General features: G+C 49.0%; 1 protein-coding gene across 3 annotated transcripts in view; it reads left to right on the top strand.

Moving 5' to 3' along the window:
• The first annotated feature begins 163 nt into the window (after positions 1–163).
• TPCN1 (two pore segment channel 1) overlaps positions 164–16690 on the top strand; it is a 42472-nt gene continuing 25945 nt past the window's right edge. Inside the window, exon 1 of one of the 3 annotated variants that reach the window (XM_030959022.1) lies at positions 164–187. Coding sequence is in view for 2 of the 3 variants with exons in the window: in XM_030959021.1 (XP_030814881.1) it covers positions 14750–15254 (505 nt within the window). In the remaining variant the exon portion in view is untranslated. Of the gene's footprint in view, positions 188–625; positions 1052–14637; positions 15255–16690 lie in introns of those variants that run through there. The other 2 variants (XM_030959023.1, XM_030959021.1) reach the window with 2 other exon arrangements.

Here is a 16690-nt window from a genome sequence, read left to right on the forward strand (position 1 = left end):
AGCCAATGGGAGACGAGGGGCGGGGCGCGGAAGAGCCGCGACGCTGCGGGCGCCGGTTCGGAGGGGCCGAGCCGGGCCGGGCCGGGGTGCGGGGGTCCCGGGCCGGGGGGTGCGGGGGTCCCGGGCCGGGCGTTCCCGGGGGGTTTGGAGGGTCCGGAGAGTCCCGGGGCCGTGGGCACGGGGGCAGGTGAGGAGCGGGTTCACTCAGGGCTGGGGGGAGGGCGCGGGGAGGGCGCCGGGCCGGGCCTCCTCATCGCGGTGACAGTGGCGTGCCGGTGTCCCTCTCGCCGGACAGGGACAGCGGCTGTGAGCTGTCCCCGTGGCCCTGTCCTGGGCCTGCTTCATCTTCCTTTTCCATCACCTTTTAGAGCATCCGTGACCTTGTGGCATCGCGCAGTTCACAAAAGCGCTCCGGGAACTTGATGTGCGCGGACTGCGGGCGGCCCGGGGCGCTGCGGGGCACGGACGGAGCCATGTGTGCCCGGGACACCTAGCGCCATGCCGGCCCCGGCCCTGCTCCCGGAGCCGCGGGATCTGCAGCTCGCCCCGGAGCGGTTCGTGCTGCGTGCCCCGGCCGGGAGGGGCAGCCCCGGCTCCGCCGTGTGAGCTGAGCCCTCACAGCCGCGCCGAGCCCGCACAGCCTCGCCGAGCCCTCACAGCCCCGCCGAGCCCGCACAGCCTCGCCGAGCCCTCACAGCCCCGCCGAGCCCTCACAGCCCCGCCGAGCCCGCACAGCCTCACCGAGCCCGCACGAACCGGTCGATCCCGCTGTCCTGCGCTGTGCGGGGAGCTCGGCGCTGTCGGAGATGGGTGCGCGCAGCGCGGTGTCCCCGTGCCCCGCAGGCCGCCCCGGGCTCGGGCCGGCCCGGCAGAGCTGCTGACACCCGCGCCGCCCCAGAGAGCTGCGGAGAGCCCCGGGGCCGCCGCCGGAGAGACGGCATGGCGGTGAGCATGGACGATGATGTGCCGCTGATCCTCACGCTGGACGACAGCGGGAGCAGCGCCTCAGCCCCTCTGGACGAGCCGGACCGGGAGGAGCTGCCCAACGAAAGTAAGAGCGCTTTGTCGCTGCCCGCACGGGCTTTGTCGCGTTGGGGTGGCCGCTGTTCCCGTGGGACTGGCAGAGCTGGGCTCGGTGTCGGGGCTGCCCGGTAACAGCGGGTCCGGCTGCTGCCGCTCGGTTTGTTGCTCACAGCTCCGTGTGGTACCGCGGGGCCGGACAGGTCCTACCAGTGCTGTTTGTACCGCACAGTTTGTGGTTTCCCCCATGACCTTAAGCGCTTTCCTGCGCGCTGTCCTTCCCTTGGCACCGTCCCACTGCAGTTATCTCATGTGTTTTCCTAGCACCCTAAACATCTGCGCTTTGTGAGGCTTGTTTTGTCTGTTTCTAGTTTACATCCTGATTTTTACAAGAAGGGAAGTGTTGATAAATCCCTTCCACGTCTTTGTTGTGTTCTTATCAAAGAACCTGGAGTACTTTTAGACAATATGTGCTGTTCAGTGGGGCATAGCCAGCCTGTGAGCACTGGCAGGGGGAAAACAGCAGCCACCATCCCTCAGAAGCTTTGCTTTTCTCCTCAGTGTGCCTTCATTAAAGCCCTCACCCTACAGCAGGCTGGACGTGGCCAGCAGATGTGTCAGTGTGTTCAGACAGTTTCTGGTTGGTGTTACACCTCATGGATGGATCTGTGCAGTTTTGTCCAGCACATCCCCGTGACTTCCCGTTGCAGGTGCACACGCACAGGTCTTGTGATCCAGCCCTTGCTGCCACAGGCTGAACTTTTGGAACAAATGCATCATTTCCTGGCCAGGACTCTCTTTTTTCCATGTTTTACCTCTGTGCCATACTGCCTCTGAGATTTGATTCCTCTAGCAACAAGATGAGTTCCCTTATGGCTTCCCAACCCAGGAATTAATTTTGGATAATCAAGATTCTTCCTCCCTCCTCCTCCTCCTCTGCCACCCCACAATACAGATCCCTGAATAAATTGCCCAGTTGACTTTTTTGAGCTCTGTTTTATCCTTGCTTCATCCCATCTGCTTGTCTTTTAAAGTTTAGCCCTCTATTTTAAGTTAAATAGAAGAGAGATTTCTTCCTCCATCCACGGGTGTATTTATAGGATTCCTTGTGACTAATTTTAATCACTCTTCCCTCTTTTCTTTCCCTCGCCTCCCATTCCTTCAAAGAAGAAGTTGTGTGAGGCTTAACAATTGCTTGAAGCCAGCATGACTGTGTTAAAGCACAGGCATGAGAATGAATGTATTAATAAATAAAGTTCTCCACATTGAAATACAGGGAAGTTCTTTAGGGACCAATTTTGTGCTTCTTAGAGGATCGCTGTGTGGTTTTTGAGAACTCATTTCCTGGCATCCTTCAAATGAAATGTCTCTTATTTGTGTGTTTTAATCACTGTTAAAGTTGGATTTGCTGCAGAAATATAAAGCTTATGCTCTGGAAGCAATGGGGAATGATACAGAACCTTCTGAAGTCAGGGTGGGATGAGGGATTAGGAGGGGAAAGGCTGGCATCAACAACTTGAAAGGCACCTTTATCTCTGGGAAGCGGGAAGCTTAAATCAGAGAGGGAGCACACTGACAGCAGCCCTGGCAAAAGTAAGCTTGTTTAAAAACCAGCATGTGTGGCCCAGCTTTTGCTCTTTGCCTGCACAGAAAATCTGCTGTGAAATGCAGCAAGGTTGTGTCTCGTGGAGGCTATGAGGAGTCAAATGTGTCCCCTCTGCTCTGCCTGCCCTTGGCTGCTGAGGGCTGAAATGGCATTAACAGAACTGTGGGATGTCACCTTTTCAGCCAGAAGCTTTTCTTTTCCAGGGAAAAAGTGTGAGAAGTGCTTCAAAGGGGAGAGAGAGCCTGCCAGGGTGAAGGTGAGGACATGGGGACAGGGAAGGTCAGGAGGCTCGCTCCTTCTGGCTTTGCCTAAACTCTCATAATTGAACATTCAGCCAGAATTTGGAGGAGCAGCTCCCTCATTACTGTGCCTGGCCATCATCAGCTCCAAGGGATTCAATGGCAGATTAAACACAAAACTTTCACTGAGCTGTGTCCCCAGAACAGGCAGTGAAGGACTCCCCATCCTCTTCCAGGTGACACCTGGGGAAAGACCGAGTGGCTGTCGCTGCCCCTTGTTCAATCACATGTTTGAGGTTGCTGGTAATTAAATCTCCCCCTTGCTTTGTGTTCCTGTGTGCACAAACTCCTCTGAATTGCAGTCCATTCTCCAGCCTGTCACAACCATGTCACTGAGTGCTGTGTGCCTCTGGGGCTCAGTGGATCAGCTCTTGTGGTTTTTAAGGAACTTCTTGTGCTTTTAAACTAAAAAAAAAAACCAAAAACCAACAAAACACAACTATCTATGGTCTGGTTTTGTTCCAGTCAGGTCTTTGGATAAATGAATTTGTAGTTGTGGATTCTTGGTGTTGATTGCCTGGAACTGGAGACAAGTTTCTGGGTTGAAATAAGTAGAAACAGGGTTTTCTGAAAGCAAGCCTGTAGCAGATGTGAAAAGAAAGGACTGAAGTGCAGGAGTGAATTCCTTTCCAGACCTTGCAGGAGAGTCCTCTCCTGGGTAAGTGGGTGTCTTGGGGTTAGAATGAAAGAGAGCTAAAGGAGGAAAATTGCATTCTTAAAGAAAATGTCCAGCTGCAAAAATTAATCTCCCAAATCCTCCAGCTCTTAAGCATTTAATGAGAGAAAATACTTGCATGGGGAGGAATATTAAACTCTGCCTTGCTTGGCTTGTGCTGGGATACAGGACTTGCAGGGAGCTCCCATCTGCAGACCACCACAAAGGGTCAGAATCCTGCAAAGCTGACAGGAATTCAGACCACATCCAGAAAAAATGTGCTCCCTGTGGTGCTGATGGTTTTCTGACTGTGCTGTGTAGGGGCTGGGTAATTTTTCTCAGCAGCTCCAGCAGCTGAAGGAGACAGGGAGAAGCTCTTGCATCACCTGGATGCACAGTAATGAATGTGAGCTGCCCTTCCCCAGCATATCTTATCTGAGCATCTCCACACAAACTCCAATTAAGCTCCCCAGCCCCTGCCTGAGGGCAGTGACTAATAGGAGACTGAATTTCTATAGAAGGCAAGGAGGGAGATGTGAACCTGGCTTAGCCTTTCCCAAAATCCTGTCCTGAGAGTGATGAGAACCTGCCAGGGTTTAGTGATTTCCCATCTCTCCTGAACTCCTGGGAAATGTTTGAACAGAGCTCTCAAAATACCTCCTAAGTGCAGTGTCTGTTTCCATCTACAAAGGCAGCCTGGATAGCCTTGAAACTCCAGGACAGTGTCTCTCCTTGAGCTGATGGGAGCTATAAACAATAAATGAGTGCACATTGATTTATCCTGTATTAGATCAGATACAAGATTCTCCTTTGCCTCCTGCATGGAAATTGCTGTAGCCTCAAGTAGAGTTGCAGTGTGTTCAGAGCAGAAAGTACAGCTCAGAGTGTTGTACATGGAACAATGGGATATTGTCTGTTTTCTCACACAATGGGTGATGGCAGGGGGAAAGAAGTCATCGTTCAACTCTGGGGTTTTTTACAAGAAAGCAACTGCATCTGCTATTGAGGTAAAAATCTAATTATTAGGGAGGTGGGGGAGCAACTGCGACAGCCAAGAGCGATGTTTTCTAGAAGGATTGTTGGAAAATGGGAACTTATAACTGCTTTGAGTGAGGTGCAATCTCACTTTCTGCTGCCTGAGAAGTGAATTGTCAGGAAAACCAGAGCCAGCCTGGCTTTTGGGCAGGTGAATTATTTGGGAAGGTGAATACATGCCTGGCACTGCTGGGGATGAGCAGGTGGCCCAAGGTGTGTGAAGAAAATGAGATTTCTCTGTTGGTGAGGTTGGAGGGGCTGCCCCAGGAGTGCTGGGTGAGGAAAGCCCAGGGCCAGAGCAGTGTGTGGGGTGTGCTGGAAGGGAAGCCCAGGGCCAGAACAGTGTGTGGGGTGTGCTGGAAGGGAAGCCCAGGGCCAGAGCAGTGTGTGGGGTGTGCTGGAAGGGAAGCCCAGGGCCAGAACAGTGTGTGGGGTGTGCTGGAAGGGGCCCTCTGCCCTTGCCTGGGGACAGTTCCCTGGTGGAGTGTGGGAAGGGGCTTTCAGCAAAGCTGTTCCTTTTGTAACTGGCTGCTGGAGACTCAGGGGTGGTTCTGAACACAAAGTCTAATTACAGCATTAAAGGATGTTGTAGACACCAAACTTGTCTTAAAAAAAAAAAGAAAATCCTTTACTAAGCCCCAGCTAGACATCTTGGATTTGGGGCAGTTAATGTTCTTTTTGAGGCATGTGAATTACCTGATTTGATGTGTTTGGCAGCCAATGCAACCTGAAGTGACAGAAATCTCCTGTGTGTTGGATCTGGTTCCAGAACATGTTTGTGTTGGCAGTGAGAGGGTTAAGCCTGTCCATGTAGTCCACAGCTTCATTCCATCTGGTCATGGCATCATCTCAGAGAATCCTGGAATGGTTTAGTTTGGAGGGGCCTCAAAACTCATCCTATTGCACCATCATGCCACGAGTGAGATTTCCAGGTGTAAAACAATTCCTGGAGGGCTGAGGAAGCAGAGAATAAACACCTGAAACACATTTCCCACCTTTGGGAAATGCTGTAACCACACAAACTCTTGGGACCTGTGCTGCTTGTGGAGGCATTCTGGCTTTGCTGCCTTTGGAGGAAAAGAGGCATTTCAGCCACCTGGTAGATTGAATAAATCCTTCAGGATCTGTAGGTTTTGATCCTTGTGTGGAAGCAAGGCTTGTTCCAGAGGTGCTGTTTGGGCTGAGGCACTGGGTCTGAAATGCTGCAGCTAATTAGGGTGAAGGAATGAAGGGGATGAGGGAACAAGCTTGCTTTGGACCTGGCAGATTCCAAGATTTCTGACAGCCAGGCTCTTAAACAGCCTTTTGGATTATCTGGTGCCTTTCTTGGATGCTGTGCAGGATATTTCCTCACGTCATGGCCCCTAGTTCTACCAATTTGCCTTTAATTAGTTCCAGCAGCAGCAGCAGTGCTTCTGCTGCTGCCTTTAGAGGTGAAACATGGCCAGAGCACAGGACTGGGGGCTCGTTTTGGGGAGCAGCTCCTCCTTGCACCTAGGGTGAGTCAGGTAATGCCACTGTGGGTCACAATCTCACCTGGAAAGTGCTGATTGCACCTGGTGCAGGCGTGGACAGGTAGGCTTCATTCCTTTGTTATGAGGAGGTGCTGTTTTGCATTGCTGTGCATGATTCATTTTTCTTAATAAGCACCTGCTTAAAATTTATAGAGAGAGGAATTTTTCCCAAAGCACGAGTGGTGGTTTTGTGGTGGATTGTTGGTTCTGCCTCTGAAAGTCTCATTTCTCTGACCTAACAGCCTTGCATTCTGCAACTTCTGCCAGGGCTCCTCTAATCCTTTCCTGGCCTAGATGACTTAAAATGAATGTTTTAAGCAAGCAAAGCGAAGCAAAAACTGCCTCTGAGATGAGTGAGGGGTGAAAATCTTGGAAAGGGAAACGAACACCCAAAACATAAGGAGATTATTGTTTTCTCCTTCAGTACAATTCGTTTCCCTGGGTGATGAGCTCTGTAAGCTCAGAGGAAGGAGGGAAATGCTGCTTTTTAGAAGATGTTGGGGATGTTTTGCTGTGATGTCAGAAATAATGAAAAATGTTTCTGCTCTGAACCTTCCTCTGGGATCTCACTTGTCCTGAGAATTCAGGTTTTAAGGCAGGGCTGTGCTTAAATACTTGTGTAGAGCTGGTGCCTTTCTTTGATGAGAAAGAGCCCCTTGTTGTCCAAAACTCAGCAGCATTTGTGTGCAGACATTCTCACCGTGGCTCTGCAGAGGAAGAACCCCAAGCACAGTGAAGCACCAGGAGGTATCGAGGGCTGCAGTCATTGTGGGTATTTTTTCCAAGCCTTCCTTGTTTTCTGAGCTCTGCAGGAGAGTGGTTTGCACAATGCACACGTTGTGTGTCTCACAGCGGGATGCTCTGTCAAACAGAATCTCTGCACTGTTGACTCTTTCACGCAGAGAAAAAAAAAAAAAAAAAGAAAAAAACCCAGTGATTTTTGTCTTGAATGCCCCATGCTGTTCAAATCTGAGCTGGTAACTGCATCTACAAGGTAGAGAAGACTTGGGGTAGTGTTCCATTATCCTGGAGTCAAATGGTTCTTTCTCCTTTGCCATCTCGTGCAGCACTGGGGATGGAGATCACCTCACACTGTAAATCCAGGGGGGATCCTGCAGAGTGGGGCAAGGAGTCTGGAAGCTCCACACTCCCTGAAGATGGGAGTGATGACCTTGATGCTTTGAGGGAGGGAGCCCCTGCCCTTTGTGTGTCTCTCCTCCAGCACAACTCCCATCTTTTTGGGCTGAGAGCAGAAGAGCAGGGTGTTTCCTCCCTGAGCTGATTGCTTTCATTGGAAAATGTGGGATAAGGCCATGTGTCGTGTCATCAGGGGGCTCTGCTTTTTTTTGAACAGGTGGTCCTGGAATTATAAAAGATGTTAAGGAGTTTGAAAGTGTTGGAGCTGCAATTTTCAATTGACAACTTTCCAGCTCAAACCGGTCACTCCTCAGCCACCACAGCTGACTTGGAAACATTTGGCTCAGGAAGCGGAACAACAGTTGGAAACAAACAGTGATTAGTTTTTTTCATGGCTTCCCAGGGAACGCATCACTTTGTTCGTTTTCCCCCCTCATTTTGTGGTTCCTGTGGATTTTTAAGGCACTGTAGATGCAGGATGTTCACTTTAGCCAAGCCTGTGTACTGGCAGATTAAAATGAGCAAAGGCTGAGCACGCTGAGTTCACTCATCATAACCAATATGATGCTTCTCAGAACTTCCTTTGCCCTTGGTATCTTCACTGAGGAATCCTGCCTGCTGCCGTCAGCCCCCCTGCGTTGAAATCCCATTTTACCCATTTCAATGCTGTAAGAAGTGCTGTACAAACTAAACAGGAGCATCTGGGAAGTGGTTAGAGTTGTTGTTGATTGCCTTTTCCTTATTGCCTTCAGGGGATTTAGGCTTGAATTTGCTGGAAGTAGAATTTATGAGGCAGAACGCTCCATTTCTGATCCTTAAGCTGGGGAGAGTGTGGTGAATTTGATCGGGCTCTTCTGCTGCCTCCCGTGTCTCTGGCTTTTGAGCTGCACCTCGCAGGGCTCTCCCTGTGTCTTTACCATAATTGCTTTTTGCATGTGGAGAAGAAGGCTGCTTTTCACATGGCTGTTTGCTTTCTGGGAGCTGCAGGAGCAGGGTTGGGGTTTGGGCCATCTGTGAGTGGTTCTGCAGGATGCTCGGGCACCTGTGCCTCACCTGGGGACACCAGAGGTGACCTGGTGTTGGTCACAGCAGCACCTTGGCCTTGGGGACAGATCCTGGGCATGGCAAGAGGGCACTGCTGTGGTTTGAATCACACTGAGTGCTGCTCTTACAATCTCGATCTGGTGATGTCTGTTTGGAACAAAAGGCTTTTCTTCTCCTGCTCGTGTGTGGGGGAAGAAAATTTAGGATGTATGTGTCTGCACAGCTGTGTTAAACCCCCTGGTTCTGTGGGGCTGGGCAGCTCAGCTGCACTTGTATTTCCCACCTAATGTCTGTGTGGTTTTGTATTCCGACTTGGGAATGCCTGTGGTTTATTCCAGCTATCACTGTTGTTGCAGAGAGTGTTTTCACTATCCCCCACAGGTCTGGGGAAGTTTATAGCACAAAAGCAAAGTGGATTTCACTAGAATGCACCAATATGTTCCTGGTCTTCACTAACCAAATGAAGAAATGCCTGTAGAATTAAGACTAAGGGATCAGTCCTGGAAGTGGGAGCACTGAGGAAAATTTTGACATTTGGGTCAGGGGGGTGAAATGACCAAGTCAAAGCCCTTTCTTTTCAAATGCAAGGCTGGTGGCAGGACCTTGTCTCTAGTGGTTGTGAAGGAGAAGACTTAAACATTCAAAATGTTCTATACTTTGAGGCAACACAAATGCCTAGAAAACAGAAATGTTGATTGAAGGTTTAGAGCTGTTGGAGAGGCAGCAAAAAGTCACAGTACCCACATGCCTGGGCTGGCTAACTCAAAATATATACAGATATTTAGATAAATATATATCAAATGAAGGAATAGCACCTGGGAGTGGAGGAAAATCCTGAAGAGAAATGTGATCAGCAGAGTTTAAGGTGCTCTAAAGGACTTGAGAAATAAAAAATCATATTAAATGATTCCAGCCTGTTAGGAGTTCAGGGTTTAACACTCCAATAGCGTTACAGGGAAGCTTAAGAAATACTGAATATATTCTATATTTGCTGAAAAGCCAGATGACACAGTCATTGTATGACCTATTCTTCCATCCCCACAGTAAATAGAGATTAAACAGCTGATTCTAAAGGCTGGCATTTAAAAATCAGCAGATGACTTTTGATTTCTGAGGCTGCAGCTGAGGCAATCTGTACATTGCCATGAGAGTGACTTTCTTCCAGCCCCAGAAGGTGTTTTGCACCAGGCAGGAGATTGCAGGCCAGCCAGCCAAGATTTCCAGGCAAACAATAGGAAACCAGCAGTAGCTCTTCTAAAATCTGGATTCAAAGGACCTTTTTTTTTTTGTGTGTGGAAGACTTTTGAGTCAAAGTTTTCCATTTTCTGAAGATGTGGTTCTGTGTGAGGGCTGTAGGACTTGAAGCAAGGACCAGTTGAGGGAAAATCAGCTGTTCAGCAGATGTCACATCAATGGTTTAACTCCTTCCTTCCTCTCCAGCCATTAAATGCAACCTCCGCTTGCTGCCAGCAGTGGTTTCCACCAAATGTGCAGAAGCCTTTTTTCCTAATGGAGAACAGCTCCCCAGCTCTGGGGGCTGGGCTTTTCCCTGCTCCTTTACACGTGTCTTCCTCTGAAGTTGGCAGCTTCTCTTCCCTGTGTGAGGGACAAGGCAGAAGAGATGTGGCAGTGTTGTATTTCAAAGGAATCAGCGTGGTGGAGTCGTGTTCTAACACTACAAAACACAATTACCTCCTTAGCATTGCTGCACCACAGCAAATAACTCTAATTGGTCTCAGCCTGTCACGGGAAGATGTTGAGAGTTTGTTATTTAACTTTTAAATTTATGTCATTTTCCTGCTATCCCTCTTTCTTCGGGGAAAAAAAGGTTAGTAAGGCACATACCTTATTACAGCCTTCTTCATTCTAGTGCTGCTTTGGCCCTGCTGGAGGTTTGTTACCCAGATTAATGCTGGTTTCTCCCAAAGCTTCCTCTCTGCTTCCCAGTGCTGAATCTGTGACTTCCCTGGGGAGCTGCTGGTGGCTGGAGCTGGCAGTCAGTCCTGGCAGCACACTGCTCTCCTTTAAAAGGCCAGATTGCAGCTTAATCAAACATCTTTCCAAGCTGCATCAGGGAAATCCAGAGGCTCTGCTTTGGAGAATTGAAATGAGGAACGTGCTCTTAAACTGCTGACATTGTGTTGTTACTGAAGCCAAAGCAGATCTTTAATGTGTTAAAAGCAGGAGACACTGGTTTCCCTTTTTGGAACAAAAAGAGGAAATTCCTTCATGTAACAGGATATGTTAAAGAAATGCTAGAGCTGAGGGACTCTGATATTGTCTCTTTCCATTACTTCCTCCAAAATTATGAATTAGAAATGTGTGTGTGTGTGTATTTCACGTCTGGCCTCCCTCTCTCTGCCTTAGGCAGAGCTGCCTCTTCTGTTTTTCCTTTTTGGTTCGGTTCAGAAAAACCTTAAGTGCTTCCAATTGTTTTTTCCATTCATTAGTTGTTCCACAGAGCCCCTCAATGATTCAGATATTTAATTCCAGTTATGGTATAATTTTATCTCAGTGTGTGTGAAGCCTTTGTTGCCGTGATACGATCGGACTGATGAGATTATGGAGCATATTGGCTGCTGAAAGGATGGATAATGTGAGTTGTAGGTGATCCTTCTGTTGTGGCTTTGGCTTCTCCTTTCTGGTGGTGTTGTGGTTCATTTGTTGAGATAAGAAATAAAGGATATGAAACCAGCAGCAATTTGGCTTGACACAAGTGAGGTTCTTAATTATAGCTTCCTAATGCAACGTTTCATTTTGTGGGACTTTTACTGAGTAAAAGTGCTTTGGATTGGACTTGGCAGCTCTGTTAAGGCAGGAACTCCTGTGCTCCACAGTTTTATTTTGAAGGAGTGCCTGCTTCCAGCTCTCCCTGTGATATTTCATGGACTCTTGGATGCAGGAGGATTTAATCCCACATCTGTCAGGAGGCAGCTTTGTGGAAGAGGGCTTAGACAGGGGGTGGTCTGCATCTGTCAGTTCATCTTCAGCTGCTGAAGTCTTGCTAACCTAATTATGGATTCCAGACATCCCAAAAAGGAGAGATCTGCCCCTCTGCCTCTTGCTGCTATGTATTCAGGAGTGAAAGTTGTCCCAGGATCAAGGAGTTCCTGGCCAAAACTTCCCACATCATATTTCAAGAGGAAAAAAAAGCTGGAGTGACTCAGGGATGAGATCAGAGGAGAGCAGGTGTCCTGGGGAGACAAGGCAGGGAACTGCACAGATGAGGATCTCCAACCAACAGAGCTTGGCTGCTGTACATGGGGAAAATTACTCTCATCCTTATTTTCCTGGAAGTCTTTAATTTAATTTTTTTTATTATTCTTCCTTACAAATGTCTCTGTCCCCAGGAGGGTGGTGCAGGAGGTGAACATCCAAGTGAATGATCACAACCTTTCTCCCAAGCCTCAGAGCAAAGAGTTAACTGGCTGTGGCTCACTCAGAGCTCCCTGGATGGAGCCAGGCTTTCTGCTGGGGCTAAACCATTTTCTACCATGCTTTAGCTCTTCTGGCATGGTGTTCCTTTATGCCCAGGAGGTTTTCCATGTGTGCAGTGCAGATGTTATCGAGGATGCAGCGCTCCCCTAATTAAACAGCGCTGCCCATCAGCTGTCTGCCGTGGAAGGAGCACGACTGAGAAGAGGCAATGATATAGAAAATGTGACTTACCATGCTGAGGGACATCTGCTCCTCCTTCACGAGGATTCAGCTCCCTGTGGTGGTGGAGGCAGGATGTGAGCTCGTGGTGCTGCATCCTCGAGTCAAGGCGAGGACGGAGTCGCCTTTCACCGCTCACAGGAAGTGGCAACGTCCGTGGTTTTTAAAAAAACTTTCCTGTGTTAAATAGGAAGCTGAAGTGACTTTATTTGTTGAGCTTCACAGCAAGTGAGTGCTGTGAGAATACAGTAAGACAAAGAGCCCTGAGGCCTTTGCATATGTTTCTGCTGTGCTGTTGTCTCCAAGGAAGAGCATGACTCAGTTACGCTGGCTCAAAATATTCCGAAGTAGATTATTTCTCCTGTAGCAGAAGGGCTTGGCACTGCTCTCTGTTGGAGATGCCCTTTTTTCCTAGGCAACAAACTGACAGCAAATTGTTTAGACTTCCCCGTGGCTGTTCTCTTCCTTCCCACAATGTCCCCTGAACCAGGACAGGCACTGAGATGTTTTGGGCAGCAGGGACCAGTCCTGCGATGCTCCCGTTGGCACGGCACTGAGCTGGCAATCAGGCAGCAAAGGCAGAGATTTCCCTGTCTGTCTGTCTGTCTCACCTCTGAGATGTGTGGCCAAGTGCCAGACCAGCTGTGCTTTCCAGGCAGCTCCCAGCTTTTTTTTCTTCGGGGTAGGTGAGCCTGGCCTTGAAGAGACAAGCCCCTGTGTGTTTGTGCCTCAGTGCTTGCAAGCAGCAGTTTCTTATCAGCCTCCTTGGAGGAGAGAGGGAAGATGAATCCTCTGGAGGTGAAGCTGCATGGCCTGTGAGCTCTTGGGAGGGAAAATGCCATCATTGGTGCTGGGACAACTCCAATACTTGACTAAAATCTTGGCTTTGGGACTGAAGATGCCTGCACAGATTGTGTTGAGGAAGGGTAGGCATCTACCTTGTTTCCGTGGTTTTTTATGGATTTGCACCTTCTGTAGTGAGTGTTCAGCTGATGAGAGCTTTCCAGGAGAGAGGAATGCTTCTGGAGTGCTGTCCTTCTTCTCCTTGTCCATCCTCACCACAGCCTCAGGGAGCAGTGTGGCTGAGAGAGCCAGAAACCTCAGCCAGCGCAGGGCTCCTGCACTGGGACAGGGCTTGGGTGTGAGCTCAGGAGATCCAGGAGCACCAAGAGAGCCTTTGATCCTGCTGGGATCTGCCTTCTTCCATGGGCTCATGTTCAGTGCTGTGGAATGCCTGGTTTTGTTGGTATTAAACCAAAAGCTTGGGCTCTGTGTCTGAGTTTGGGAATTACAGATCCAGCGAAGATGGAGAAATAGAAGGAGTTATGGCAGTGAGGAATGCAAAGCCTGAAAAAAAGGACTCCAGTTGGATGGTAGAATGGTAAAATCATGGGATGCTTTGGATTGGAAGGAACAGACACATTTTTGGAGACCAGGTTGCTCCAAGCTCCATCCAGCCCTGAACACACTGGTGACTGGAGCTGCCCAGACCATGTGCCTGGACACTTTGACCTTTCCCCCATGCACGAGGTGATGCCTTCCTTCCTCTTCCCTCTTCTGGTGGATTAGGGACCTTGCAAGGCCATGTGAATGAAGATGTGTCTGTCTACAAAGTTGTGTGTCCTTGGCATTTCTTTCTTTGCCTGTCAAGAGAAACATTACTCACACATGGAACTCACTGGAGCAACTTGCATATTGCATCTTACATTGACTCCACACGTGATGCATGAACAGTATGAATGACAGAATAAGGATATTTTTTGCTGATTTAAGTCACTTCTGCCTTCATATGTTCTGCAGTGTTCTGTCATCACAGATGTACTTGCTAAAATAGCAATATCTGGGCAGGATGGAGACTTATCATCCAAACCATCCTCAAGCATTTAGGAGAAAGCCCTGGGAAGTCCAGTGAAGGCTTTGGAGGCAGGCAGTGAGCCAGTTAGGGAATCTCAGTCTGTTTCAGTGCAAGGCCATAAAAAGTGTGTGCTGTCTGGCAGGCAGAACATCTGGCAAGCCGGCTAATGAGAGCCAGGCTGGGGGAGCTCCGAGGCAAATGGAAGAGCTGCCCTGTAGGGCTGGTTTATAACTCTCTGAATTTGTAGGAGGTTATTAGTTTGTTGGAATTTTGAAAAAATTACTATTTATTTGAAGAAATGCAGACATCAAAAACTGTGGAATTCCAGAGTGACTTCAATATAATAGCTGGCTGGGAAGGGTGATTTATCTCAGCCTCCTGTGGATGTTTTCTGTCCCTTATTCTCCTCTCAGCTCTGCCCTGGAGATCCCCCCTGGCTGCATGAGCTCCTCCGAATGAGAGGAGTTTGTTTGCTCTCAGCCCATGGAGAGTTTTTCCTTCCCCTAAGCAGGGAATTTGTTTTGCAGAGGGAGAGGTTTGGGCTCTGGAAAGTTTATGCTCCTTCTCTTTCTTCCTTGTTTTTTTGTTTTTTATTGTAATGATGACATATGGAAACTATTTACACAGGAGCATGCTCGGCTGCGCTGAATGGAAATGCTGGAGTCCCGGCAGTCTCGTTCTGGATGCCTTGTGTAAGCAGCCAGCTGGTTTTGCTTTTCCTTTTTTTTTTTTTTCTTTTTTCCCTCTTTCCCCCCCTCCCCCTTTTTATTTTTCCCCTCCCTCCCTGCCTCTCTGTTTTCAGGGAACGCCTGGGATAAGTTACACAAGTGTAAGGAAGGAAGCTTTGCCATCTGTGACCGGCTCACTTCTCTTCCTTTGGCGTGCCCCTCGCACCGCAAACTTCACCAAATATCTGTTTTCTTTTTCATGCTGGAGGTTCTTTGCTGTGCCTGCTCAGCACTTCCACTCCTCTCCCCGTTAGCTCATCGTGAGCAAGTTGTGCTAAATGCCAAAACACGAGAGCGCAGCACATTCGCCAGCACCACGCTTGTGCCTGGCAGCTCCTCGTCCTGCAGCTCAACCTTCCCAAATCTCACCCCGGGAAACACCCAGGGAAAGGATCTCACTCCTCATCCTGCAGCTAAACCTTCCAAAATCTCACCCTGGGCAACACCCAGGGAAAGGATCTCACTGAGCTCTTCCTCAGAGGGGAGGAGGGGAGAAGCCGCTCACTTCTGCAGGCAGCAGAGCAGGATCTTTTGTGCGGAGCTTTGCCCTGAGGAGCGGCTTTGGGAAGGAAGGGGAGGCAGGAACGGCGGGCTGCGAGCACCAGGGGCTGCCATGCAGTGGAGGGAGCTGCCTGCCATCTACCTCGAGGATCCCGGGAGCCCCGTGCAGAGATCCTCCTATCTCATTGAGCTCCATACTGATGGTAAACGCCGTCGGGGATGTGGTGCAGCACGAGCGGAGCCGAGCTTGCATTAGTCTGTGTCATTGTTATCATGGGAGCAGCTGAGGAAATTAGCTCGCTGGAGGGCTGCCAAGCACACAGTCAGAGGGCTGCTCTTGGAATTTATTATTATTTTTATTATTATTTATGACCCAGATGATGCTGTTGCCTCAGGGATGCTAGATCAACCTTCTGGTACCTGATGGGGAAGGAGCTGATCCACAAAATGCAGCTCCCCACCGGAACACTCGAGTGCATTTGCTGTTGTCTGTGCCTGGTTTAGACAGCAGGAAAGCATCTTCATTTCTAGAGCTGTTTTTTGGTTCTGATTTGCATCTCTGAGTGCTGTTTTGTATTTGCAACCTTGGTCTCAGAGCTGGGACAGCTCTCCTGTGGGAAGCACAGAACAGGGTCCTGTCCTGGGTTTTGCTGGGGTGTGTCTTTTCCTGTGTATGTCCTTTCCAGAGGGGTTAATTTTTGCAAAAGAGCTGCTTCAGGGTTAAAGGTGATTTTGGCATCTTTGTCAAGGTTAAAGGTGATTTTGGCATCTTTGGGCAGGGTCCAGTGTGTTGGTGTTTAGGTTAATGCTACAAACCATTGCTGCTTGGATCACAGTGTGTTTTGATCCTCGTAAATGTTATATATTCTGTAATGTAAAGTCCAGGTTCTGATGAAAATATGCTCCTCCTGTAGCTATTAAGCATCAAATGTGAAAAGGTTTTGCTCTCAGGCTGCAGTTTGAGGGAGTCTGTCTTTTTGGGACGCGTCCCCAGGGAAAGCTTGGTAAATAATAACATTTAAGAACTTTTTAGAGCTTGCAATATAACGCTTCTGATTTTTGCATATGGCTGTCATCTCTTAGTTAAAAAGCAGACAAACCAGAAGGCTGCCATTCCAGCTCCCTGGATAAATAAAAACTCCATCATTCAGGTTTTTTTTTTTCAAGAGCTGTGCTAAATCAAGGGGTGTGGGGGAGGAACCGGCCTCATTCAAACATTTGTCCAGATTTTGAGTGGTATTTTAAGGGTGTGGGGGAAGCAAGGAAGAGAAACAGGCTTCGTGCTGCAGAATGCTCAGCAACCTGAGTGTGCAATCTGGAAGGTCTTCACAAACTCCAGAGAAATGTTATCTTAATTTGATTTGGGGGTGGAAGAGGCAGCTGTGGCTGTGCACTGGTGAAGGGGCTCTGATTTCTTCCCACTCCCTGCCTCTGCCAGGAGCACATGGTGCCATTTCTCTTGGCGGGTGCAGAGTTTTTGGCATGGGCTCCCTCTCCACTCCAGAGGGTGTTCTGGAGAGACTGAATCAGTAATTCATCCAGGATTATTTTGTCACAGCAAATCTTCAGCAGACTGTCATGAGAGGGGAAGAGAACCTCGTGGTGCTTTTTGCCCACTCTCAGATAACAACTTTGAACA

This window comes from Camarhynchus parvulus, chromosome 15 (assembly GCF_901933205.1).
Source record: "Camarhynchus parvulus chromosome 15, STF_HiC, whole genome shotgun sequence".
NCBI lineage: Eukaryota > Metazoa > Chordata > Aves > Passeriformes > Thraupidae > Camarhynchus > Camarhynchus parvulus.